A 24,236-nucleotide genomic window follows, 5' to 3' on the forward strand; every position below is an offset into this window, starting at 1 on the left:
GAAAAACCAAATTTGTAAAATTTGTAAAGAAAGTTGAATATTGCATCTTGGAGAATTTAAAATAAATTAATAATGAAATAACACCTTCAAAAAGAAAGAAAGAGAAAAACCCAGATTGGCCAAAGAGTTCGAGAGGTTTCTAATTTCTTCTGCTCCTCGGAAATCTCTCTCCCAAGCTTTACTACGACGATCATCAGAAGTTGCACGCTTTAGTTTTAATAAAGGTTTGTTTGTTATTTATTTTTTCTTATCATTTCACTGACTTTGGAGTATAATTTGTACATTAATTTTTTCTCTTGTATTTCCAAAAATTGCTCAAGAAATTGATATAATGATTCAATATAATCAAACTTAGAAGATTGTAAAATCATGTATATTTGTGATAATTGATACTGGGTATTTAAAATTGGCTTTAAATTTTGTATTCTCAGCTCTTCAATTTAAGTTTATATTGTTTAAATTGCAGGAAATTGTTTGTCAAATTTATGTAAAATGAGTTGGAGTAAGAATTTGAAGCAAATTGTTAAGAATAATGTGTCAAGCAATTATGTGTTAAAGGGTGTTAGCACGACTGGCATTGTAAAGGGTACTAAAAGTTCAATTCTTGGGTTATTTCAATTACATGGGGGAGGGTTTGATTGTGATGGAAAACCCCAATTGCCCAAACATCCTGTAGCAATGCTGGATTCTTGTCGGTTCAAGCATAGCGCCCGGAAGGAGCCGGATTTGGACCGGGATTTTCTTGCTCGGCTTTGGGTATTAGACAAGGAATTGGGGAAGGCAATGGAGAGAAAGCAAATGGCTTATAAAAGGATAAGTAATAATAGGAAATATCATGGTTCAGGAACACATGTATTCGAGCAGCCCCCGGTTAGTCAATCTACTACCGGATATTTGGCACCTACTTCTCCTGAGGAGGTAAAATTGTTTTCTGTCCCCTTTTGATTGAGTTAGCTATTGAGTGGTGTGTTCTTTTGTGCTTATTATGAGCTATTGTATCCTGCATTTACATAAAATGGTGGATTCATTACCTTGTTTCGATTTTGTGAATTGGTGGATTCTGTTATCATTTGACAGAGCTGAACTGTATAGTATCATGAGGCTTTTTGAGTGAAAATTTGGGCTGAAGGTTTTATTGGTCAATGTCTGTTTGGTTTGGGAACAAGTTGTTGTAATGTTGTATGTCTCTAGGTTAACAAGTCAAAGCATGGTTTGCCTTGTTTTGTTGATTTGATAGGGTCATGAGGAAGGTATCTGCATCTATGAAGGGTTGGACTTTGTGGTGTATCAGTTAAGCTATTCCTGGAACAGGGCTTGGGATCATTCATACATCATTGTTTCATATTCATCCCTTAATTTGCAAACCCAGTTATGAAACATATAGCCTTTATATGGATCGTGGATTAATAACTTTGTGAAATCATTTAGGCTGTGTTTAATAGTTAAATGGTTGTCTGATTTCATTATTATATCTCATGCACATGTCTTTCTTTTGAACAGGATATCATAAGCTGTTTATTTGTACTTGGAGGGTGTTATTTGTGATAGCCTATGGTATATTAGCTTATTGTATAGTATTATACTCCTACTTTTGGATAGCATCATGATTGCAAGATTATGTGTTGTGTTTGAACTTGCTTTTCTGAATTGGAACATTTACATTTAAATACCTGGTTTTTATATGTTAAATATTTATAATGCTTGTCAATTTTGCAGGCTCAAGTTGCCCCTCTTCTTGCTAGAGCAACTTTATTAATTACCCGACATATAGAATGGGCAAACCTTGTGTTTGGCTTTGAGCAGGTAATTTGTGGTCTTGTTCAGTAATTGCTATATGTGCATAAACAAGATTATAAAAGTGTGAAGTTGGAACATTTTACTTGGAAAGAAACAAAGCCCAAAGTGACTGGGTCAAATTCTAAACTACCACAAACAATGTTATAGTTTGCTTAGCGTACACAAAGTGATGATTTGATTTGGTTAAAGTTATGGAGTTTGGTTTGATATTTGTAGCTATGATCTCTGCACTGTCAATATTTTGACCAGTGCAGTACCACCCCAAGCTAAGCACCACCAATAATTTGTTATGGAGTATGCTAATCATGAATATTTGTCAGAATTTTATATCTTTAAAAATGCGGATTTCAGGCATTAATCATTCCCAGACCCTTGATTACCTGAAAGTTGTTGCTATGTTATATTTCTTATAGTTTTATAATGAAAACTTATTGAATATCCATTGCAGGAAAATCGGTATGCAATAGTGGATGTATGCTACCCTCAGTCTGTAAGTGCATGTGGCATTTGCTTGAAGTTCTGTTGCATTTTAATGTCAATTTCCGAAGGAAAATAAAGTCATTGTAGAACTCTGACTTGGGTTATTCTGTGTGTTTATCTAGCCTGTAGGCTTCATCCGCGAACAGAGTAATGTCCTTTTGAGACAGGTAACAAATCCATCATTATCTAAATATTATGACAGTCTTTGTTCAAAAAAAAAATATTATGACAGTCATTATGTTACATTTATTTATCGTGTTTTGGTCTGTAAGAGATCCTTTTGCTTACCTTTTTCCTTGACAGGACCTTTTAAATGCCTTGAAAATAGTTAATGGCTAAATACAGTAACCTGGTTCCGTATTTCATTTACCACTGCCGTTTTTTTGTTGCTGTTGGAAAATTCAATATATATAAGAACTTTTTAATTGAGACAGTTGTTGAACAAATGATCAGATTTGACTCAGAATCATGCAACACTATAAAGCATTAATTTTTACTTGTGCAATCAATAAGCTATATTCCTACTGCCATTTGCTTACCTTTTTCCTTGCATCTCGTTTAGTTTTGCTTCTTCCCCTAATAATCCTCATAGAAGACAAATAATGCTTTTAAAAAAAAAAAAAAAAAAAAAAAAAAAAAAAAAAAATCTAAACTATGCTACTGATGTCGTGACGCCTGATGTAGAACATCTTGATTTCCATTACATTATGCTCTCCTTCAAAAGCATATGCTACATTGCAGTGTCCTTAAATTTGACCATCCTTAATAACATAGTTAAACACTGAAAATATATAGTTTAGGATATATATGATGGGGAAGATAATAATTTAAATCTCAATTAGTGTATTGTGTATTTTGGAATGGAAGGAGTATCATATGAAAATATAAGACAATTGATTTCGAAGAGTGGAATTGTTTTTCAGAGAGACCAACAGTGTTCATTCAGCAGGAGATATGCAAATTGATACAAAAGAGGCACCTGTTTTCTTACCCTTCTTAATCTATCTCTGTAAAGGAAAAGGTTATGGCTGTCTGATGTAATTTAATGGTTTGCATTGGTGCTTTTTTTTCTTTTTTTTTTCTTTTCTGAACTCAGAAGGAGTGGTTCAAATATTTGAGCATCGAATATTTGGAAGGGTGGATTTAGAAGGATGTGTATTCGATGGCCTAAAGTTTATTGAAATAGGCTCATTCTCAGTCAAGAAAGTGGAAATTGGATTTGAAATATACTTCGTACAGTGCATTCAGCATAATCCAAAACTTCAGATTGAAGTTTGAAAGTATCTTCATTAAATCTTAGATTTTTGTCCTCTAAAGGGATGTCTCGAATTCAAGTCTAAAGTTTACAAGTCCAGTCCAAATTAGCTAATTTTGATAGAATTGAACTAGTTTTTGAATTTTATTAAGATAACTACCTTCTTTGAGATGATGAGCTTGCATTTGTGACTACAATTATCCAATGACTAAGCACTGGCGACACCCTAACATCAGAAAATATTCCGAGCAATTTTAACTGTGCGCATAAGCACATGGATGTGCCCATATGCACATGGAAATTGAGCACAGTGAAAAATAGATTCTGAGTATGTTCAAAGTTTTGACAGCAGGAAATGTTTAAGGGATTGCTGGTTTGCAATTTTGCAGTTTCTTCGTCTGAGACGTCCCTTTGTTGCATACATAACTGATGCATTAGGCACTGAGCTATTCAGGGTATAACTCTTTCTCTTCGTCTAAAGTGGTTTCTATCATTTTCACATGCAAATTTGTTAACTTTGTGGACTTGTTCAATGTAAAATCTAGATTCGTCGGCCATTTTGGTGGATTACGAGCTCAATATATGCTGAGGTTAATGGAAAGGTATGCCATTTTGTTTTTCTAAAGTACCCTGATATTTAGCACTCTTAGGCAATTAGTTTATAAAATGTTAGAAGTTCGTGCCTACAAAACTATTGCTGTGGTTCTAAGTACTCTTTTCCATTTGGATGACCCTTTCTCAATACAGGTTTCACTTATTTTCCTGTCTAATGATATATAATTTGAAAACTAGTGCTGATTTCAATTTTCCATTAAGATGACAACTCTGAAATGAATGTTTGTGAACAGGAGATTGGTGTTGTACACCAAAGATGGCATCTCTGGAGGAGAATCTATGATCTATATTTGGGGTAATCTTACCTTGCCTGTACAATTTTAGTTTCATTGTTTTGATAGTTAAGTAGCCCTTAACTCGTATATCATGCCTTAAATACGTAGAAACAAGCAGTTTGCTGTGGTTGAAAACCCTGGTTTTTGGAATTGGACATTTACAATGAAGGACGCTGATGGTAATGTGCTCGCGGAGATTGATCGTGATTGGAGAGGTTTGGGTTTGGAGGTTTGTTCTGTTTCCGATGCTCACTCAATCTCAACTAAGTGGCTATATTCTAATTGGGAGTCAAATTGAGGAATTGGGTAAAAATAACACAAAGCCAGATGTATATGATTTATGCACAACTTTTTATTTGTGGGATCATGATTCAGTCCTCCTGATCAGGGGCAATGCATGTGCATTCTTTGTGCTAAATACTTCCTCATTAGTTGACAAATTATGCAAATTGATTTTAGAAAGTGGCCTATGTGAAAATTGTTATACATTTTTTGAGTGGATTACATTCTCAGTACCCGTTCCTAACTAGGAGTACTGTTTAAAAGTTTAAAACAAATGCTAAGATTGAGGTGATCTGACTTTATTAGTTCTTAGCAATATTGTATTGTTTATGTTGGTAAAAAGCTTCGATCTGCATCATTAATTTCTTAGCTCTGTTGTTGTGTTGAACATAGAAGGAATACCATTCAACATGATATATTTAATTTGTGTGTAAAAGAAGCAAGCTTCTGCATGTTTCAAATTCTGAAGAATTGGAAGAAAATTTACATCAATTTTTAAGGGTTAGAAGTTATGCATGCGTAATATGACATGCCAGGCTTCAAATTTACATTTTGACATGAAATAAAGAGATCGTGCCAATAACTAAATCTACTCTGTGCCACAGTGCCAATAACTAAATCTACTCTGTGCCACAGTGTCATATTTAGCCCTATTGTTGAATTTTTTTTTTTTTTTTTTTTTTTTTTTTTTTTTTGTGGCCTTTATCTCCCCCTCTTCCTCTGACACAGGGACAATTATAAAAAATCTAAAAATACATCTGTGAGATGCTGTGTCTTTGCTTGCTTGTGTTGATGTGTATATGTGTACTGAACCTGCCACTAGGTCTTAGGAAATCACTCCTTTTCAGTGATTGGCTGAATTTAATAATGGCATAGGACATCTTCAACTGTTGTGGTCTTCTGGACTTTTGAATAGAAATAACTTGTGATCTGTTCATCTAGAGATTTATGTTATTGTTCTAACTAGTTAGAGGGGTTACCTGTTATAGTCAATCGATGCTTTTGTTGTATTGATCTTTTCCACTCCAATGTATTAGGTATTCACAGATGCCGGACAATATGCCATTAGATTTGGGAGTTCTGATCCTGCATCGAAAACCGGCCCTGCAGAAGCGGTAATATGTTGTACCGAAAAAATAGACTTATGTACAATTGTGCAAGAGTTTAGATCCTGCTCATTAATTTTCCCTCTTTCCTATGCCTTCTCTGCAGGTTGAAGATTTAGAAATTGCCCGCCCACTGACCCTTTCAGAGAGAACAGTGGCGTTGGCTCTTGCTGTGTCACTGGATAATGACTTTTTCTCCCGACATGGTGGTAGCTGGTAAGCTGAGTTTTTATTTTGAAATTACTTTTATTTGCATGCACTTCTGGTAGCCCTTGCAATCTGTACTGTGCTATTGCCTACAAGCTACAGTTACTATCTTAAGTTGCATTTATAAATGTCACACCATATTTAAGCTTTGACTGGAGAGTTATTGATTTTCTCATGGTACTGTGGATGAAATTACTTCTGTACATGGAATTCCCCATCCTGAAACACAAGCACACCTTTTAAGAGGGTGAAGAAAAGGAGCAAAATGCGGGCTATTTTGTGGCCTATGGTGTGTGCGTGTTTTCTATGTTGGTGCATTTCTAGGAACAACCGTGTTTGTCTATGCTATTGGCCTAATCATGTGGGCTTCATATGTAGCCTTAAAAAGGAATATTATATAAAATTGAGATTCAAGATAAACCATGTAGCTTGTGGCCTTTGTAAATGATAATTAATATTTATTTTTCCTGCTTGAAAATCTATATGAGCCTCTTGTGTGCCATCCAATATTGATGTGTATATGCCTTCACATATCAAGCTTCTTGAGGGATCATAATGTTCAAAATGATTCATCAACATACCTTGACTAGCCTAGGAAGTGGAGAAGAATAGCAAAATTATTAATCTGTACTTGGGTTACTTCTGCCTTCTGCTGATCTGCTCTATAGTTTAATGGTGGTTACGTAACAAAATTTAATTATTGCATGATATGCACATTCTGGCTGCTTATTTAACTTTGTTGTTACCAGGTTCTTGGGCGTCCCATTTATTGTCACCGAGTAGAATACTGTGGCATCTCATGCTGGAAATACAAGCAGATTCAAGTATGAATTAGAGGAATTTATTTTCATGGTCTCTGGCCTGTCACCTTCTTCGGAAACTGTGTACACAATGACAATACACTCATACACCTAACTGTACTGGCAATGTAAATGAAAGCAATGGGCTTTTCATTTGTGTGGTCGAGAAATCAAAGAATCGGCTGGAAGAGCACATTATCTGCCTGTTTTGTTTAAGGTTGCTACTGATTACTGATACAACTGTGAGTTTTTACCTTTTACTAATAAACTGTGTATAAAGGCGGATTCTGGAATATTTTTTAGGGAGGGTGGAACTTCCCTTAGAATAACGAATATGCATTATGGAATGTATTGTCCAAAATAGAACTAAATTCACAATTTATGACAAAATCACAAAAGGTATTCAGTAGTTTTTGCTGGATTATCATTCTTGGTTACTAAGATACTGATATCTTGTTCCTATTACTTTGAACCTTGTGTATTCGGGCAAGCATTTTGTATGTTGTAATTCACCAGGCATATTGTTAGAAGAAAACACACCCCAAAGTTGGGATTTTTTCAGAATAATCGAAAGGTGGGATTATTCAAAGAAAATCGAGCAAAGTTGGGATTATTAAAACCTTATTTTCCTATTAATAATGGAATATTTATTGGTTATCGCGTACGGAGTAGGTATTAAGTCATTCAATGAAGCTGCAGATTGCACCTCTATAACAAAACCTTATGAAGAATAAAGATGGACCAACCTATCCTTCACACTCCCATAAAAATCTGTAAAAATTTGGGAAACCCTGTAATCTTGCACCCTCATTAATATTCAGAATTGTGTCTTGCTAAAGAGGTAGCATACTTAGCAAGAACTAATTAAAAATTCGCATCTATCAATCTAATCTAATCATGTTATACCTTGTAATTTAATTTATATAAACCTGTAGGATTAGCCGGGACAGGAGACAATGAACGACACTTATTATAAAAAGTTGGAATTTTTATTAAGGTTAAAAAGTTGAATAAATTTTGTAAGGGAAAATAGTGGGTTAGAATTTTATTTTCGATAAAATAGTGGGTTAGAATTTTATTTTCGATAAAATACTAATATTTTCCTTATGTACAAATTAATTTATAAGCTGACTTAAGAAATAATTTCCATCAATGTTAAATACAGTATATAAAGTTAAACGATGTTACGATTAATCAAGTCACTATATGTTGAAGCATAAAGGTTTTGATGATGAGGAACTTAAACTAAAAGCAAACTCATCTAATAAAGGTTCTCTAGTGTGTGATTAGTCAAGGTGCAGAATAATCTTGGTGATTGAAGATCTGTCTGAATCTAAGAAGACATGAAGAAGATCTTTATTGAAGAAGTTAAACAAATCAGAGGAAGAGTTCTCTAACAAGAACTAAGTTCCCTAACAGGAACGTTCCCTAACAGGAACTCGAAGACTAGCAGTTAAGTTCTTTGGTGGAACTTGATATGCTTGAAGCCTAAGTAATTCATCTGATCAGAATGCGGCGCAGCAATAATTGTTAAAGTTTATTCTTAGAAATTATTGTAATTATGGTAAGTAGGTTAGTGCACGAGATTTATTAGAAACGTGATAAGTTTGCTTGGTAAATAAAATAAATATGGAAGATAATAAAAGATAGATTTAGGAAAAGATTTCGTAACAAAAAGGATTATTTTTTATCTAAAGTCGGTTTATTAAGAAAGATAAGTTTTCTTTATAAAAATCTTTTATACTTATTTTCAGAAAAGATTTTATGCTACTTGATTTACAAAAACCGTGTTTAAAAGATAAGTTAAGTTAAGTTAACATGTTTATCTTTTTAGAAAACCTACTTTCTATACAAGTGTTACTTGTATAAATAGTAGAGAGCAAAATATTTTAGGTTTTTGTGAGTTTATGCGTGAAGAAATCTAAGTGCTTTAAACGAGTAAGTTTACCAAGCTTGTAACTTATTATATTAGTTTCGGATTTCGTGCATTGCTTACCTAGCATAATAGGCATCGTGTATTTGTATTGGTTGGGTTATTTGGGAGTAGTTTTGTACTTAGGTGGTACAAGTAGTTTGTACTTTGGCAGTACGTGTAGTACTTTGGTGGTACGAGTGAATCTAAGTGTGGTACTTAGATTGGGTAGGATAGAGTCCTATCAAGTAGCAAGTCCAGTGAGGAACTTGTGAAATAAAGGTCTGTGTCTAATAGGTTGTAACTTGGTGTTTGCCCTATTATAGTGAAGTGTTTTGTGTTTGAAATCCCTAAGGTAGGGTCGAGGTTTTACTTCCAGTTGGGCCCTGGAAGTGTGTTTGATTAAGTTCTTATACGCATTGTTTATTTATCCGCAAAAAGTAGTCACTAGGAACTTAATACAATTCACCCCCCTCTTGTATTAATCGTCTCAACTAACACTATACAACAATTCCCCTCGTGAGCAGACAGTGGCGTATCCAGGAATTTTGAACCGTGGGTTCGAAATCTAAAAAAAAAACCGATGATAATATATTAGTTAAATATTCAATACATAAGTTCAAATTTTGCGACTCAATATCCGCATCATCAATAGGAGACAAAATTTCTTCTTCTATCGGAGGATTCCTTGAACTAGGTGAAGAACTAGTAGTGGACTTTTGCAAATCCTCGGCACGTTTCCAAAAAGACTTTTTTTTTTTTTTTTTTTGAAAACAACCAAAAAGACTCTAAACTCATGCTAAGTTGGTAACAAAAGCTCTACAATCTATAATAATACACAAAATAAACAATATAATAATTGTTATTTTCAATTTTAAAGTCTATACTAGTTACAACATTACTACTTTTATAAATCTACTACTTTTAAAGTATAATTCTATTACAAAAAATTATACTTCACATGAAACAAAAAGTCCCCAATAAACATTTTTTTTAATGTTATTTTGTGTGAAATCTGGAAAAAAAAATTAAAAAAAAAATAAAAAAAAAACTAAAAATGGGGATAGTAAGAATCGAACCTAGGACTTATAAGCATCTCACTGCTCTAACTTTCAGCTCTAACCAATGCGCCAAACTTACTCAAGAGACTATTTACCTCACAAAAACTCTTTTAACCCTGTTTTTTTTTTTTGTTTTTTTTTTTAGAAAAAAAAATTAAAACTTATAATTTTTTTACAAAAAATCTGTGGGTTCAATGAACCCCCTTGAACCCCCCCTAAATCCGCCCATGTGAGCAGAGTCTCCTAATGTCCTTTTTTTTTCTTACCTTTATAAAAAAAAAGGTCACTATACAACAAAACAAGACTTGCTCTCCAAGTTTGTATTTTTTAACAGACGTTCGTCTCAACTAACACTATACAACAATTCCCCTCGTGAGCAGAGTCTCCTAATGTCCTCTTTTTTTTCTTACCTTTATAAAAAAAAAGTCACTATACAACAAAACAAGACTTGCTCTCCAAGTTTGTATTTTTTAACAGGCGTTTGCATGCTTTGAATTGTTAAAAGGTTCTTTCTTTTTCTCTCTTCATTCATTCATGTAACTTACAGCAATGTTTTTACATAAAATTCTCTCTTTATTTCCAACAAATTGCTCAATAAAGCTTGGAAAATCATGTCATTCATCTATACATGTGATAACTGATAATGGGTGTTTAAAATTGGCTTCAAATTTTGTATTCCAGCTCTTCAACTTAAGTTTTTGTTGTTTACAATTGCAGGAAATTATTTGCCAAATATATGCAAATGAGTTGGAGTAGGCATTTGATGAAGCAAATTTTTAAGAGTAATATCTCAAGCAATTGTTTGTTAAAGGGTATTAGCAGATTTAGCAAAACTGGCATTGTAAAGGGTACTAGAAGTTCAATTCTTGGGTTATTTCAATTATATGATTTTGATGGAAAAACCCAAATGCCCAAACATCCTGTACCAATGCTGGAACCTCGTCGGTTTAAGCATAGCCTTGTTCGAAAGGAGCCGGCTTTGGACCGGGATTTTCTTGCTCGGCTTTGGGTTTTAGACAAGGAATTTGAGAAAGCAAAGGAAAGAAAGAATATGGTTTACAAAAGGATAAAGAATTATAGGAATAGAAAATATCGTGGTTTAAGAACTCATGTATTTCAGCAGCCCTTTGTTAGTCGATCTATTAGTAGATATTTGGCACCTACTTCTCCTGAAGAGGTATAAATATTCTCTGTCTCTTTTTGATGGGGTTTTTGTATCTTGCATTTACATAATATGGCTTAAGTTTGCTTTGCTATATGTATACATTACCTCGTTTCAATTTTGTGAAATGGTAAATTCTGTGATCATTTACTAGAACTGAAGTGTTATTGTATCATGATGTAATAATCTGTGTCTAAAATTGGAAATTGGGACGGAGGGAGTATAAAATGTAATTTCCATAAATTTCACAAAACAAGAGCTGTATTATGGGGCGGAGGGAGTATTGTTACTATTGAATCACTCCCATTATTGGATAGCATCATGTATGATTGCATATTTGCATGACTATATATGAGTTGTGTTTGAATTTGCTTTGTTTTGAATTGGAGCATTTACATTTAAATACCTGGTTTTTTTTATGTGCTAACAATCTATAATGCTTATGTGAATTTTGCAGGTTCAAGTTTCCTCTCTTCTTGCTAGAGCAAATTTATTAATTACCCGAGATATAGAATGGGCAGACGTTGTGTTTGGCTTTGAGCAGGTGATTTGTTGTCTTGTTCATTTATTACACATTGTGATGATTTGATTTGATTTGATTTGGTTAAACTTACTTAAAGATTTGCTGTTGTATTTCTTTTAGTTTTATATAACAAACGGTTATTGAATATCCCTTGCAGCAAAATCGGTATGCAATAGTGGATGTAAGCTACCCTCAGACTGTAAGTGCACTTGGCATTTGCTTGGATTTCTGTTGCATTTTAATGTCAGTTTTTGGAGGAATAAGAAGTCATTGTAGAATTCTTACTTGGGTTGTTCTATGTGTTTTATCTAGCTTGTTGGTTTCATCCACGAAGAGAGTCATTTTCTTTTGAGACAGGTAACAAATCCATCATAATGTGTATATTATCAATCAATCTTGTTTAGTTTTGCAATCTTTCCCGTATTATCTTCAAAGGAGAGTAGGAGACAACTGATGTTCATCTAACTAACTGATACGAATTATCCCGTATTGTACATGGAAATTGTGCAGAGTGAAAACTTGAGTCTGAATATGTTTTGATATTTTGACAGCAGGATATGTTTTAATGGATTGCTGTTTTACAATTTTGCAGTTTCTTCGTAAGAGACGTCCCTTTGTTGCATACATAACTGATGCATCAGGCACTGAGCTATTCAGGGTATAATTCTATCTTTATGTCTACAGTGGTTACTTTTGTCATTTTTGCAATTGAATTTGTTAACCTTGTGGACTTGTTCAACGTTTAATCTAGATTTGTAGGCTCTTTTGGTGGATTACGAGCTCAATATATGCTGAGGTTAACGGAAAGGTAGGCCAGATTGTTTTTTTAAGCACCTCCATCTTTAGCTGTCTGGGGCAATTACATTGCTATGATTACACTAATGTTTGTGTACAGGAGATTGGTGTTGTACACCAACGATGGCATCCGTGGAAGAGAATCTACGATCTATATTTGGGGTAAGCTTTCCTTGCTTGTACACTTTCATTGCTTTGATAGTTTAGTAGCCCTCATATCAGGCCTGAATTATGTAGGAACAAGCAGTTTGCTGTGGTTGAAAATCCTGGTTTTTGGAATTGGACATATACAATAAAAGATCTTGATGGTAATGTGCTCGCTGACATAAATCGTAATTGGAGAGGTTTCGGTTTTGAGGTTTGTTCTATTTCTGATGCTCACTCAATCTAAATGTGAGTCATATTGAGGAATCGGGTAAAAATAACACAAAGGCAGTTGTATTTGATGTCTGCACAATTTTTATTTGAGGGATCATGATTCAGTACCCTGATTTGGGGTAATGAATGTTGTATTCTTTGTGCTAAATGCTTCCCAATAAGTAAAAAAATGGTGCAAATATTGGCTTGGGAGTTGGGATTGGGACATCTTCAACTGATTTTTTCGTTTAATGATGGATGTTATTGCTCTAACTGTTGAGAGTTATCTGTTGTGCTCTATCACTGCTTCTGTTGTACTGAACTTTTTCACTACAATGTATTAGCTGCTCACAGATGCTGGACAATATGTAATTAGATTTGAGAGTTCTGATCCTGCATTGAAAACCGGCCTTGCAGAAGAGGTAGTATGCTGTACTGAAGAAAGAGCAACTTATGTACAATTGTGCCAGAGTTTGGTCTTTCTTGCTAAAATTTTCTCTATCCTATACTGCTATACATTCTCCGCAGGTTGAGGATTTAAAAATTGCGCGCCCACTGACCCTTTCAGAGAGAGCAGTGGTGTTAGCTCTTGCTGTGTCACTGGATAATGACTTCTTCTCCCAAAATGGTGGCAGCGGGAGCTGGTAAGCTGAATTTTCATTTTAAGGGCAATTACTGTAACTATATTTGTGTGCACATCTAGAAGCCCTTGTAATCCGTATGCCATAGCCTATAAGCTACATGGTTCACTAAAAGTGATCAATTTAAATCTATATGAGCCTTCTGTGTGCGATCCAATATTGATGTGTACTTAAATGTGCCTTCACATATCAAGCTTCCTGAGGACCATAATATTCGAAATGGTTCAACGACATACCTTGAACATTATTGCTTTGGTTTTTTTTTTTAAATCATCTTTAAGCGTAGAAATGGTGGTTTCATAACAGAATTTATTTTATTGCATGATATGATGCACATTTTATCTGCTTACATCACTTTGTTGTTACAGGATCCTACATCGGCTACTTGATATCATTATAGAAGACTAGAATACTGTGGCATCTCATTCTGGATTTATGAGCAGATTTCAAGCATGAATTAGAGGAATCTATTTTCATGGTCTCAGGTCCCTCGTATACTTCGGGAACTGCCTACTCAAGATTGATACACTCATACACCTAACTGTACTGACATTGTATATGGAAGCAATGGGATGGAAGCCTGGAAGAATACATTATCTGCCTGCGTTGTTTATGTTTCCTTGTCATTTCTGTTTACTATGCACTAATAGCTTTGTAGGTAATGTAACTGAGAAAAGATACTCATTAGCTTCTGCTAGATTACCATTCTTGGTAACTAACCAAGTTAATCATACCTAGTTCCAACTACTTTAAGAATTTAGTATTCTGCTGCTTAAGGGCAAGTTTTGTACTGCTATGTTAAATTTTACTAGGCGTATTGTTGATGTACTAAACCAAGCAAGCTTGATAAAGAGAGCTCACCTCGTGACTTTTAGGTCACTGTTTCAAGTCTCGCCATCTACTTGTGCTTGGGAGTGGGATTGCGATTGCCTTACCTTCCCCCTTTCAAGGGTTATATATGTGATTGGACTGAAAGTCTTGTAACTTTTTACCTTAAAATGTTGGAATACTAGTTGTACCAAAACAATAGAGGAAAAATTTAAGCACCAAGAAAATAGAGCACATTATTATTAGTAAACTGCCAAACTTGAAAACAATGTACAAATTGTCAATCTACTTATCACAGGTTCCCCGACTCTTGTGTGTTACACCACTGAAGAAACTTCAGAACTACACAGAAGGCTCAAGAAAGGAAATTACAGCAGATTACAAAGTCAAATCAGAAAATAATCACTTAAATCATACAGTTCATAATTCTACAGTACATTAGCAATGTCAGATATTGAAATGAAAATTATTCAGTCACTTCTTTGATTGACGACTTCAAATGTTCAGCTATTGTGGTGTGTGCAAACTTGGGTGGGAGAGTCGTGAGAGGACCATTCCCAGTCAGCTTTTGTGCCGCCATGCCCAGACCATACCCTAGAGCTTTGGCAACTGAAACTGAAACAGCATTTCCAACTTGACAGTATCTACCAAAAATAAACATACGTATAATTAATTCATTCAAGGAAGCTGCAGATTGCATCTATAAAACAAAATCTGAGGAAGAATAAAGATGGACCAACCTATCTTTCACACTCCCATAAAATCTGTAAAAATCTGGGAAACCTTGTAACCTTGCACACTCGCGAATAGTGAGAACTCTGTCTTGCTCTGGATGCAAAATGACCTATAAATTGACACATTTGGACTTCATAATTGTCCAACACCGATCAAAAATTTGGGCCACGTTATAAGCTAAAGAAGAATAAAACTTCAAGGTCTACCTGACTGTGAGGATCAGGTTTCGTCAATACTGTGGGCACTGTCTCATCCCACCAAAGTCGACCAAATGGTCTTTACAGGGTTGTCATGCAAACCAGAAGGAATTTTATAAGTACATTTTGAAGGACAGTTATTAAAGTAATTATCAGATTTATAAATTATATATCCAAATACCTCAGTGATTTTCCACTACAAAAGTTTACTGCATAATCAGGAACCTGTTCAATGAGAAAAGAGTGCAAGTAAGGGATACAGGATGCCCTATGAAGTAGCCATATGTAGGACATTAAAAACTTAAGTTGGTAGCCAGATTCCACTTCCACATACTCATAGTTTACTTTTGGAAATCATTATGTAGAGAAAAGAGGAGTTGGGTAGGGCAAAGAGATGTACAGTAGATTTACCAGTTGTTTTCCAGATGGTAATCTTATATCTGATTCTGGATCTCTACGAACAACATTGTCTCTTCCAACAATTAAACCTGGTAGGTCTCGAAAGTTTGCTCCCTGCAAAATGTTTGATTCCAAGAACTTATGAAAGAAACTATGATGTTTTACAGGAAGGAATTATATGAAATTTAAAACTTGAATTTCAACCTTTTTCAAAGGGATTCTAGAAACTCGCAAGTAATCATCTTCGTTTAATTCAAGTGGTCGGTGATCATAAAGCACAGGTTTTTTCCGTGCTGTGGCACCAGGAGTACTGAGCATATCTGCAGCAGTTAAATGATACAAGACAGAGATAAGATGCACTCCTATCCAGATGACCTATCCCAGAATGGGATAGACAAATACTAAATAAGATTTTAATAAACACGATTTTCCAAAAAATTCCTTTATTCACGATTTCATCTAATCCATATGGCATTCCTATTGAGACTTTGAGGTGTCTGAGGAAGGTTAATATCGATTGGTATTATTGGTTAATGAATCCATTATTAAGAACAAGATTTGGAAAGTTTTAAAAGGAGATAAATTATAGGGAGATAAAGTACTGGAAGAGAGTGATAATGCATATATTGAGGATATATACAAGCAGTCTAGAGAAACTATTTGGTTTTATGCTGGGATGATAACGTCGATATATCATGGAAGTCACATGTCTGTTAAGGAAAAAATGGAAATATAATATGGATAGGAAGAAGGATCTGCACATGATTTTCTTTCACATGTAAAAGGCTTAAAAGTTCCAAGGTGCCAAGGGATAAGATTTGGTGGGAAATGATAGAGGAAATTCCACGTTCAAATATACTTCCCTCTGTCCCTAAATTTTTGCCCCATTTGACTTTTCATGGTCTCAAAGACACATGTTAAAAAATAATTATATCTCAATTTTCATACACGTAAAATTATAAAAAGTTTATATTAATAAAATATACAATATGACAAATCAAACAATATCCCACATGACTATATTGCTACTTGTAGAATAACGGGAATTTATGGTCAAAGTTTTTTAAGTTTGACCCAAAGATTGGCAATGGGGCAACAAAATAGGGACGGAGGGAGTACTTTGTATGAATTTACAATGTATAGAGACATGAATCCAATCCAAAGGTGGGGACTTGTGGGGGAGTAATCGAGGATTTCCCTATCATGATTGGACAGTAACAGGGGTCTGCTTTGAGTCTTTTTCAATTCACAACATCAGATGAAGTAACAGGGTCTAGCCAAGATGAGAACCCCGGTGTATGCTGTTGCAGAAGAAACTATATTGGAGGACGAGACTATAGATAAGGATAATGCTAAAATATAGTAATGATTAATGAAAGCAAAAGCTAGAATCTCAAGGGTTTATACGAAGAGCAAATTTAATCACATAGAATGCCAATTTAGTGCTAGGTAGGAGTCAAACGAGAAAGTAGTTTTTTAACAAAAAAATGGGGCTATTGACCTATATATGAATCACAAGATTAAGTCCAGGTGGCTCAAATGGAGAACAATGTGGAATACTTACCACATTCACTTGATCTAATATACTTTTGAAACTCCGTTTCTGGAGGTTTTCGATATGACATCTCTACTCGAACTTCATTGTTTGTCACCTTTTGAGGAAAATTTTAGTGAGCAAGAATTCAAAAGGACGAATGAACAAAGACAGGTAAAGGTATTACCGGCGGAAGATCAGAAATAGCATCTCCCAGTTTAAGAGCTGTCTCAAGGTTAGGAGACTGATCCTCATCATATGCAACAACATTGCGCTTCACATCAAATATCATAGTAAATAAGGATACAACACTATAGAAAAGCAGCTATAAGTAATATTATTGAAATACACAAAAAGGATATATACCTCAAATTTACATGGCGCACCATATCTCACCACCACATCATGTGTAGGAAGAGGAAATTGCGGTAATCTCTGTACAGTACATGAACAATTATGTTATAAATACATAATCTTGTTTCTGCAATTTTAGAGATATTTTCTGTGTTTTTCTTCAGCATTGATAACTAATTTTTGAACTTTACTGATGGATAGAAAACCCCACCTATGCTTCTGAAGAACCCTATATAATCCAACTGAATCATCTAACTGACAGTCCAAGTAGGCATATTTTCTTAAATATCTTGTAGATATGCTAGAAAAAAAATTTAAACCTGTGATCCCGATCCAAGCTAATTCTAGTAATTGACAAACATGCACCATCAATCATTTATCACGTTATTTACGTATACATCGCCACATGACTAATGTTTCTTTTTCTTACCTTTTCAAATAAAAAAAAAAAAAAAAAAAATATTATTATAACTATGTATTACTGGTGTACTGGTCATGTAATCATGTTTCATTGTTTTGCCTGAATTTCTTTTCCCATTCGGCAAACATTAAGTGGCTAACCTCATTAGGATGAGCTCCCCATAGGAAAACACGTAGGCGGAATTGCGGAAGGCCATAGCAACCAGCAGCCATAATTCCTAGACTTGCTTGATACTTCAACTGAACCAATCTGCTAATTGCATATTTTCCAAGCTGACCATTGGCAAGCCTCAGAATGTCGGCCACATTTTCCATCAATGTGTATGTTGGCTTGAGAAACTCTACAATATCCATAAACACCACAATTTGGCGATTTCTATCATCATCTAAAGGGTTATCAACATTTCTGTGACGGTTATACCCACTAATTCCTTGGCATGGAGGACCTCCACAAATTACATCGACATCTCCCTGCACATCCAAATGCAAGATAAAGAAGTAACCCCTTTTGAAATTAGCAAATTGATTAATTAAGATCTAAATCAAATGGTGAAAGGATGGCATAACCCTAAATACTTTACCGGCCGAGGCAAAATCCCAAGTTTATGACCTTTCTGAACAAATTCTTGTATTCGCTCCTGGCAGTTACTAAAAATTGCGCATTTGTGTGTATCAATAAGCAAATATCAATGATCAGCAAAGTAAAATAATTGACAACATGAAACTTGCATACCTTAGTCCCTCAATTGGCTCCCATGTGCTCTCACTCGGGCCATAACCAGCCCAACGCACCTAAGTACACCAAGGTAATTAGCAAAGTCAGCTATTATTAGCCACTTCCTCCCCCCTCTCTTCCCAAAAGACAACCATCAGCAGCAACAGTAAGGAGGATATCAATAAGACTAGCAAGCTCATGGATTTTGACAAATCAAACCAACCTCAAAATGAAGTCCAGGTTTGCCACTTTCGTTGGGATCACCATAGCAGATATCAGTAAGGCAAGCGACCTCATACTCATTAGATGATTTTTTATTTTTGCTCCTCAAATTATCACTTTTCGGAGACTGCAACTGGCTTTGAACTCTAGGAGAGGACATACTCTTGTTTCTAGAGTTACCAACATAAAGTTTACAGAGTTTATCCCACTCTTTCAATAAGCCAAGAAATTCCTCAGCTGGCTCATTTCTTATCTGTAATGGCATAATATAAGAACACACATCCTTCTTTCTCAAAGAGGTAAACAGCCAATGAAATTAAAGCATAGCTTGACAGTGTAAAAGCTGGGCTTACTGACTTGTACTTGGGGATGATTTAACCTCAAGCTTTCACAGGCTGATTTATTGATGTCAAGAGACCATCTCTAGAATAAGGCAATGAATTAAGTTTAGTAATACGAAAGAAATCATAGCAGTTAGAAACCAAAAAAAGATCACAAGGTCCACAATTTACTGTTTTAAGATTAATTCCAGCAAGTTTAGCCCCTAGGCATAGTCCCATTGACATTCCTCCACAACCAGAGTACAAATCTAACAATGCCATGTCAGACTTATTTGGCTTATGGGCAGAAAAGTTCCAGAAATTAGGCTTGAGTCCATTTGCTTGGATCTTCTTCATGTTATCACCTGATGAAAGGCCAGGTTCCTCTGTAACCAACCAAAGAGGACTTCAATGTCAAGACAACCAGATACAACCAATTCAATTAAATTCATTGGCTTTAGCATCACTCCCCTCACAGTATTCAAGTAAAGAAGGCAAAAATTCAGTTTTTATCGCTTGTGTAATTTATCTGGTGATGTTCATGCTTATCACTGTGATGAGAGTCTAACACACTAACAGCAGTAGATGCAACTCAAAGAAGGAGATCTTAACATATCCTGGCCTTCAGTCAAGATCATCAACTTACCATCAACAACTGTAGAAAAAGTGGTATAGTCCACACAGTATTTCATGTCATAATAGAAGTCAAAGGCAGAAAGGGATTTTGTTTTCAAGTCCACCTGTCAGGTAAAAGAGAACAAAAAACTTCAAAATTAAAAGTAACATAATCAAAATATAGCCAACACAAAAGCATGGGTATCATGATGTCAGCAAGAACCTACTGTTGTAACTGCAATCAACTAAAAGTTGAAATTCAGAATGAAGACACAACCTTCAGGATAGCATGCATCATTTACGATAAAAGACATGACTAGAGAACATACACTTGGTGGTACTTGTATGATCTTGACTTTTGAAACAATGCAATCTAATGGGTTGTCATTCATAAGATCCGAAAGGAACAACCGCTTTTCATCATGAGGCTTTGCCTCATCATCTATAACCTGAAAAGGAGCCAAAGCAATCACACAAAGGTTGCAATTCTTAAATCTTTAAAGTTCCCAATCACGACGACAAAAGAAAATAGCCAACTTATTTCCAAGTTGCTCAAAAATAAGAACTTTTCAAAAGGTTAAGGCCATTGTATTGACTATTTGACTGAGATTTCTGCAAGCAAATGAGTGCTACAGAATCAACACTCAGTAAATTTTTCTTATGTGTCTTTTTTTTTACCTATCTGCAAGGCAGGGAAAAGAATGAAGCATAAACAGAGTTAATATGCAACAGAAAAACTAAATCCCTAAGAGGTTTATAACTTTACCGTATCTTCAGCCCTATAAAACCATTGAACTCGAAAATAATCTTCATCATCCACGGTTTTGAAGAATTCTACAATCCTGCCAATAAAATTTTTCTTCCGTTTTTCACCCTACAAAACATAGATAGTTTGTGAGGAAAGAATAAAGAGGAAATGGATAAAAAAAAAATTAAAAGGACTAAAAATGGTGTTTAGCACTGAATATAAGATATGCATGGTCTTGAAAGTATTTCAAGGAGTTGAGAGTCATGAGACCATAAGACGCCATATAATGTCCATCCTTTGGTCCATAATTCCATTTAGGCCTCTAATAATCAACTCAAAACCACACCGAGAATTTATACATTCTAGCTATGTCCCACCCTCCTAGATCTTTGAAACTGGATTAGGAAGCTCTGGAGTGCACACAAAGATCAACATTCTTAGCTTCTTCAGAGCACTGAAATACCCACGTGGGTCCAAGCACCAAATTTTCGATAAATGAAACAAGCCTCTCTCAAAAGATTCCCATTTCACATAACAGAGGAATGAATCACATTGTGATCCACAAGTACGAAGCCCACCAACCTGCCAAAATAATATCAGGATTTACAGAGATCAAAGGAGCCATTCTGGGAGGCTAGTTAAACGTGGGGGCTTTATGGCTTATCATACAATTCCAGTATGGTTAAGACAACAGAAAACCTAACCCTCCCTGCAACCATGAACGTAGCCTACAACTCCACAAGCACCCATGGTAGCAGCTTGTCTTGTTGGCACCCTCCAAAGACTAATTCCACCCCAGCCCAGGTGTCCCAAGATCATACAGAGAGTCACTAAATACCCCTCCACACGCTCAATCAACTAAGGCATCCCACACTGACTTCAACGTGGAGGAGATCTCCCCAACTAAGCCTCAAGGTTAGCATACTTGCATTTCCTCGTTCTCAATCCTACTAGCAGACCAGATACCCTAACATTACAAATCATCACATTTCATAGCAGGAGCAACTTCCATTCTCATGTTTTCTTTCATGTTCCCCTTCCATTTGACAAGACCACTATCAGATTTCTATTATTATAGCTAGAGAATTCTTCTAAAGAATTATACCAATAAAGTAGATCTTGGTAAGCTACCAATCATGTGTTTGAAAGAGGCTGCGATCAGACAGGACACAGGAGTATATTAGCATTTTTCTTGGCTTAGTAGTCAATCATCCAAGGTCATTAACTCATTATCCACACTCAAGCCCCCACCTCAATACACATGCATAAATGCACATCGTAAAATGTTAATAACAAAGTAATACAAGTGACGATTGTAAGAATCTTCTTCTGAAAATCCCGGACATAGTAATTGATCAATAGGATAACCAAAGGAAAAGCATGGAGGCTTACTTTTACATATGTACAATCTCCAATTTCAAAAATGCAATTCGCAACTTCAGCTTGCGAATAGTGACATTTTACATCCAAAATCAACTCATCTTCATCATCATCATCACTGTGGAAATACATGGAAACACATCAATTATATAAACACAAATTGAATAATAATAAGCACCACCAACAAAAAGAAGCACCGTGGTTAAATGATTGTTCACTTACACTGATTTCGAGTTCCCTCGATTATTATTTCTTTGGCGCTGCAAAAAAAACAGCATTTCAACTAAATCATCAATCTTTATAACCCCAGAATCAACAGGTCTTAAATTACTATATAAAATAAAATTACCCAACAAAACAAAACTTCTTTTTTTTTCCCAAAATGTGCAAAATCAGCAAAACTTTTAGATACAAATTTGAGAATATAATTCCCTCCATTTTTAAATAGAATAATTATGATAACACGATTAATACTTAAATTATCAACTGCCCAATTTCAATTTTACACCCTCATTATCATAATATTGTACATTTAAAAAAAAAAATGTTATAACAATAGGGAAAAAAAACACTCAACAAATAAAATCAATCCCATCTTTAAAGAAAATTGGATTTCTTTTTAAATCATTGCATGCATTTGAAAAACTAAGCAAGAATAAACCCAATTAATTAAACTAATAATTAATCAAATAAACTAAAATTACAAAGAAAAAAATGTAAAATTAAGACAATGTACCTTATTCGTATACCTATACGGCCACCGGCGGCGAGCTTCCTTATCGGGAATTGGGTCACCGATCAAGAAAGAAACACAGGCAGAATTACCCCTTTTCTTCTTTATCTTATTGGACTGTTTGTCACCGGAAGCACGACAATCGGTCAATTTAGCATCTCTCTTTCCTCCTCCTTCAACAGACAACCTAGGTGACTTCCGATGTATCATCGGATCATCGGAATTTGTTAGATCCGACGCCATTTTTGTCACTCTACTACAGCTGCTCTGAGAATTTAGAGGAGTGAGGAGAGAGAAAAAGGAAGAAAAAATAGGGGTATTTTAGGATTTTGTTGGGGTTTTTATAACGTTTAAGGGAGATATATGGGCGGCGTATTTGACTTTAATGGTCAAAACATATTTAAGTTCGAGAGTGGTAATTCTAAGTAGTCTTACTAAATACAGTACAATGTAAATTGTGAAGTAATGTACTTTAATTTGGTTTGAAGCTTAGTTAGCTAGATTATGTTAAACATCATTAGCATTTCTTGGCTGATGTTGATTATGGTTGATTATGTTATTTTCGTCTTAACTTTTCTATTTTTATTATAGAGTTTTTTTTTTTGTAATTTGAGATTTGATTTGAATTTTTTGAAGGAAAATCTAACAATAACTCATCAATCTTTGCTCCGTTCTCCCAAAATGCATCAACCTTTACTACTTGAGAAAAATTACAAATTTAGGTTTATTTTGGGCAGATTAAAGGTTGGTGCAATTTGGGAGAACGGAGCAAAGGTTGATGCGTTCTTGTTAAATTTTCCTTTTGTAGGTAGATAGAGGTAAGTAAAGATAATATATCAGTTGTGATGTTATGTTTCAAAAAGAAATAAACATGAATCACTTCGTTTTGGAAATTTTGTAGGAAAAAACCATTTATAACAATTTTTTTGTTGGGAAAAACTTTAAAAAATATTTTGGCAAAGAAAAACCAGACTGTAAATTTTTTTTGTTTTGACAACCAAGGCTCACATTCCGACGTTAACCCTACATTCCGACCTCTTTTTTACTAATCCCACCCAATTTCTTCTAATTCCCCCCTAATATCCCTCTTAAGTCTGTCATAATTTTTCTTCTTCCCCCTTTTTCTTCCAATTTCCCTCCTTGTTCCATCCTCTCTCTACAAAAACGAGGTATTCAATCCTCTTCTCTACTGCGCTCTGTTATGGCGTCACTCTGAAGCTGGAAATCAATCGAGGAAGATAATTTTCACCCACCATAAATTGTAAGTTTAATTATTGCTTTGTATTTAATTGATGCGGGTTTCTTTTTTCGGGTATATTTTTTTCCAATTTTTTTTTCAATTGCTCTGCCACGGCGATGAGCAAAGCAAGAAAGGAGGCAAGCGTAGGAGTTGCGTCTTGTTTAAAGAAGTTAAACGGATTGAGCCATGGATGCTGCATAATTGAAATAAATAAGAGTAATTAGCGCAAATTAAAAAAGGGGCAAAAAAACCCTAATTTTTAATATACCTGCAAATTAAATATGATGAACTGGGCAACAATTCAATAACTCTGTTAGTGTATCATTGGTCAAATTTATTTCCCGAAAACTATTTTTGCGATTAATTTAAAAAATCATGCCCTTGTTAGATCTTCAATTCAACAAAGAAGATAGGGGAAATTAGAAGAAAAGGGGGAAAAATAAAAACGAGGGAGTTAGAGGGAAATTAGGGGAAATTAGAAGAAATTGGGTGAGATTAGTAAAAAGGAGGTCACGTGACCTGCACATG

General features: G+C 34.9%; 3 protein-coding genes across 6 annotated transcripts; 2 read left to right on the forward strand and 1 right to left on the reverse strand.

The window, feature by feature from the left end:
* The first annotated feature begins 69 nt into the window (after nucleotides 1–69).
* On the forward strand, nucleotides 70–7,254 carry LOC145631710 (altered inheritance rate of mitochondria protein 25-like). The gene is made up of 12 exons (XM_081683866.1): nucleotides 70–224; nucleotides 467–918; nucleotides 1,717–1,803; nucleotides 2,246–2,287; nucleotides 2,400–2,444; nucleotides 3,922–3,987; nucleotides 4,078–4,134; nucleotides 4,381–4,442; nucleotides 4,531–4,651; nucleotides 5,742–5,819; nucleotides 5,917–6,026; nucleotides 6,767–7,254. Exons 2-12 carry the CDS (start codon nucleotides 493–495, stop codon nucleotides 6,798–6,800), a joined length of 1,128 nt encoding a protein of 375 aa, XP_081539992.1. The 5' UTR covers nucleotides 70–224; nucleotides 467–492; the 3' UTR covers nucleotides 6,801–7,254.
* A 3,082-nt stretch (nucleotides 7,255–10,336) lies between these two features.
* On the forward strand, nucleotides 10,337–14,202 carry LOC145630241 (altered inheritance rate of mitochondria protein 25-like). 4 transcript variants are annotated; one of them, XM_081682496.1, is made up of 12 exons: nucleotides 10,337–10,420; nucleotides 10,508–10,967; nucleotides 11,410–11,496; nucleotides 11,633–11,674; nucleotides 11,788–11,832; nucleotides 12,068–12,133; nucleotides 12,227–12,283; nucleotides 12,371–12,432; nucleotides 12,508–12,628; nucleotides 12,972–13,049; nucleotides 13,156–13,271; nucleotides 13,637–14,202. In XM_081682496.1, coding segments are annotated over exons 1-12 (1,176 nt in total). In that variant the 5' UTR covers nucleotides 10,337–10,418; the 3' UTR covers nucleotides 13,677–14,202. The 4 variants fall into 4 exon arrangements, with proteins under 4 accessions (XP_081538622.1, XP_081538619.1, XP_081538620.1 ...); XM_081682493.1 differs by having other exon boundaries at nucleotides 12,227–12,432; XM_081682494.1 differs by having other exon boundaries at nucleotides 10,337–10,967; nucleotides 12,227–12,432.
* Nucleotides 14,203–14,306: 104 nt separating this feature from the next.
* Nucleotides 14,307–22,778, reverse strand: LOC145631711 (DNA (cytosine-5)-methyltransferase CMT2-like). The gene is made up of 21 exons (XM_081683868.1): nucleotides 22,472–22,778; nucleotides 21,958–21,995; nucleotides 21,748–21,853; nucleotides 20,374–20,481; nucleotides 19,937–20,056; nucleotides 19,639–19,732; nucleotides 19,185–19,378; nucleotides 19,030–19,095; nucleotides 18,674–18,925; nucleotides 18,469–18,527; nucleotides 18,317–18,383; nucleotides 17,877–18,206; nucleotides 17,328–17,396; nucleotides 17,149–17,235; nucleotides 16,992–17,079; nucleotides 15,632–15,747; nucleotides 15,440–15,541; nucleotides 15,210–15,253; nucleotides 15,038–15,107; nucleotides 14,837–14,940; nucleotides 14,307–14,740 (listed from the first exon to the last, which is right to left on the reverse strand). Exons 1-21 carry the CDS (start codon nucleotides 22,709–22,711, stop codon nucleotides 14,563–14,565), a joined length of 2,532 nt encoding a protein of 843 aa, XP_081539994.1. The 5' UTR covers nucleotides 22,712–22,778; the 3' UTR covers nucleotides 14,307–14,562.
* Between the last annotated feature and the right edge of the window lie 1,458 nt (nucleotides 22,779–24,236).

This window comes from Chenopodium album, chromosome 5 (genome assembly GCF_948465745.1).
Source record: "Chenopodium album chromosome 5, dcCheAlbu1.1, whole genome shotgun sequence".
In the NCBI taxonomy this organism is placed as follows: Eukaryota; Viridiplantae; Streptophyta; class Magnoliopsida; order Caryophyllales; family Amaranthaceae; genus Chenopodium; species Chenopodium album.

Coding starts and splice junctions, on each gene's coding strand:
- LOC145631711 (XM_081683868.1), bottom strand. CDS start 22,711: ATGGCGTCGGATCTAACAAATTCCGATGATCCGATGATACATCGGAAG. Junction 17,080..17,148: donor CTATTTCTGATCTTCCGCCG/GTAATACCTTTA, acceptor TTTCCTCAAAAG/GTGACAAACAATGAAGTTCG. Junction 15,108..15,209: donor TGTAGTGGAAAATCACTGAG/GTATTTGGATAT, acceptor AACCCTGTAAAG/ACCATTTGGTCGACTTTGGT.
- LOC145631710 (XM_081683866.1), top strand. CDS start 493: ATGAGTTGGAGTAAGAATTTGAAGCAAATTGTTAAGAATAATGTGTCA. Junction 1,804..2,245: donor TTGTGTTTGGCTTTGAGCAG/GTAATTTGTGGT, acceptor TATCCATTGCAG/GAAAATCGGTATGCAATAGT. Junction 5,820..5,916: donor AAACCGGCCCTGCAGAAGCG/GTAATATGTTGT, acceptor CCTTCTCTGCAG/GTTGAAGATTTAGAAATTGC.
- LOC145630241 (XM_081682493.1), top strand. Junction 11,675..11,787: donor ATGTAAGCTACCCTCAGACT/GTAAGTGCACTT, acceptor TGTTTTATCTAG/CTTGTTGGTTTCATCCACGA. Junction 12,134..12,226: donor CAGGCACTGAGCTATTCAGG/GTATAATTCTAT, acceptor CGTTTAATCTAG/ATTTGTAGGCTCTTTTGGTG.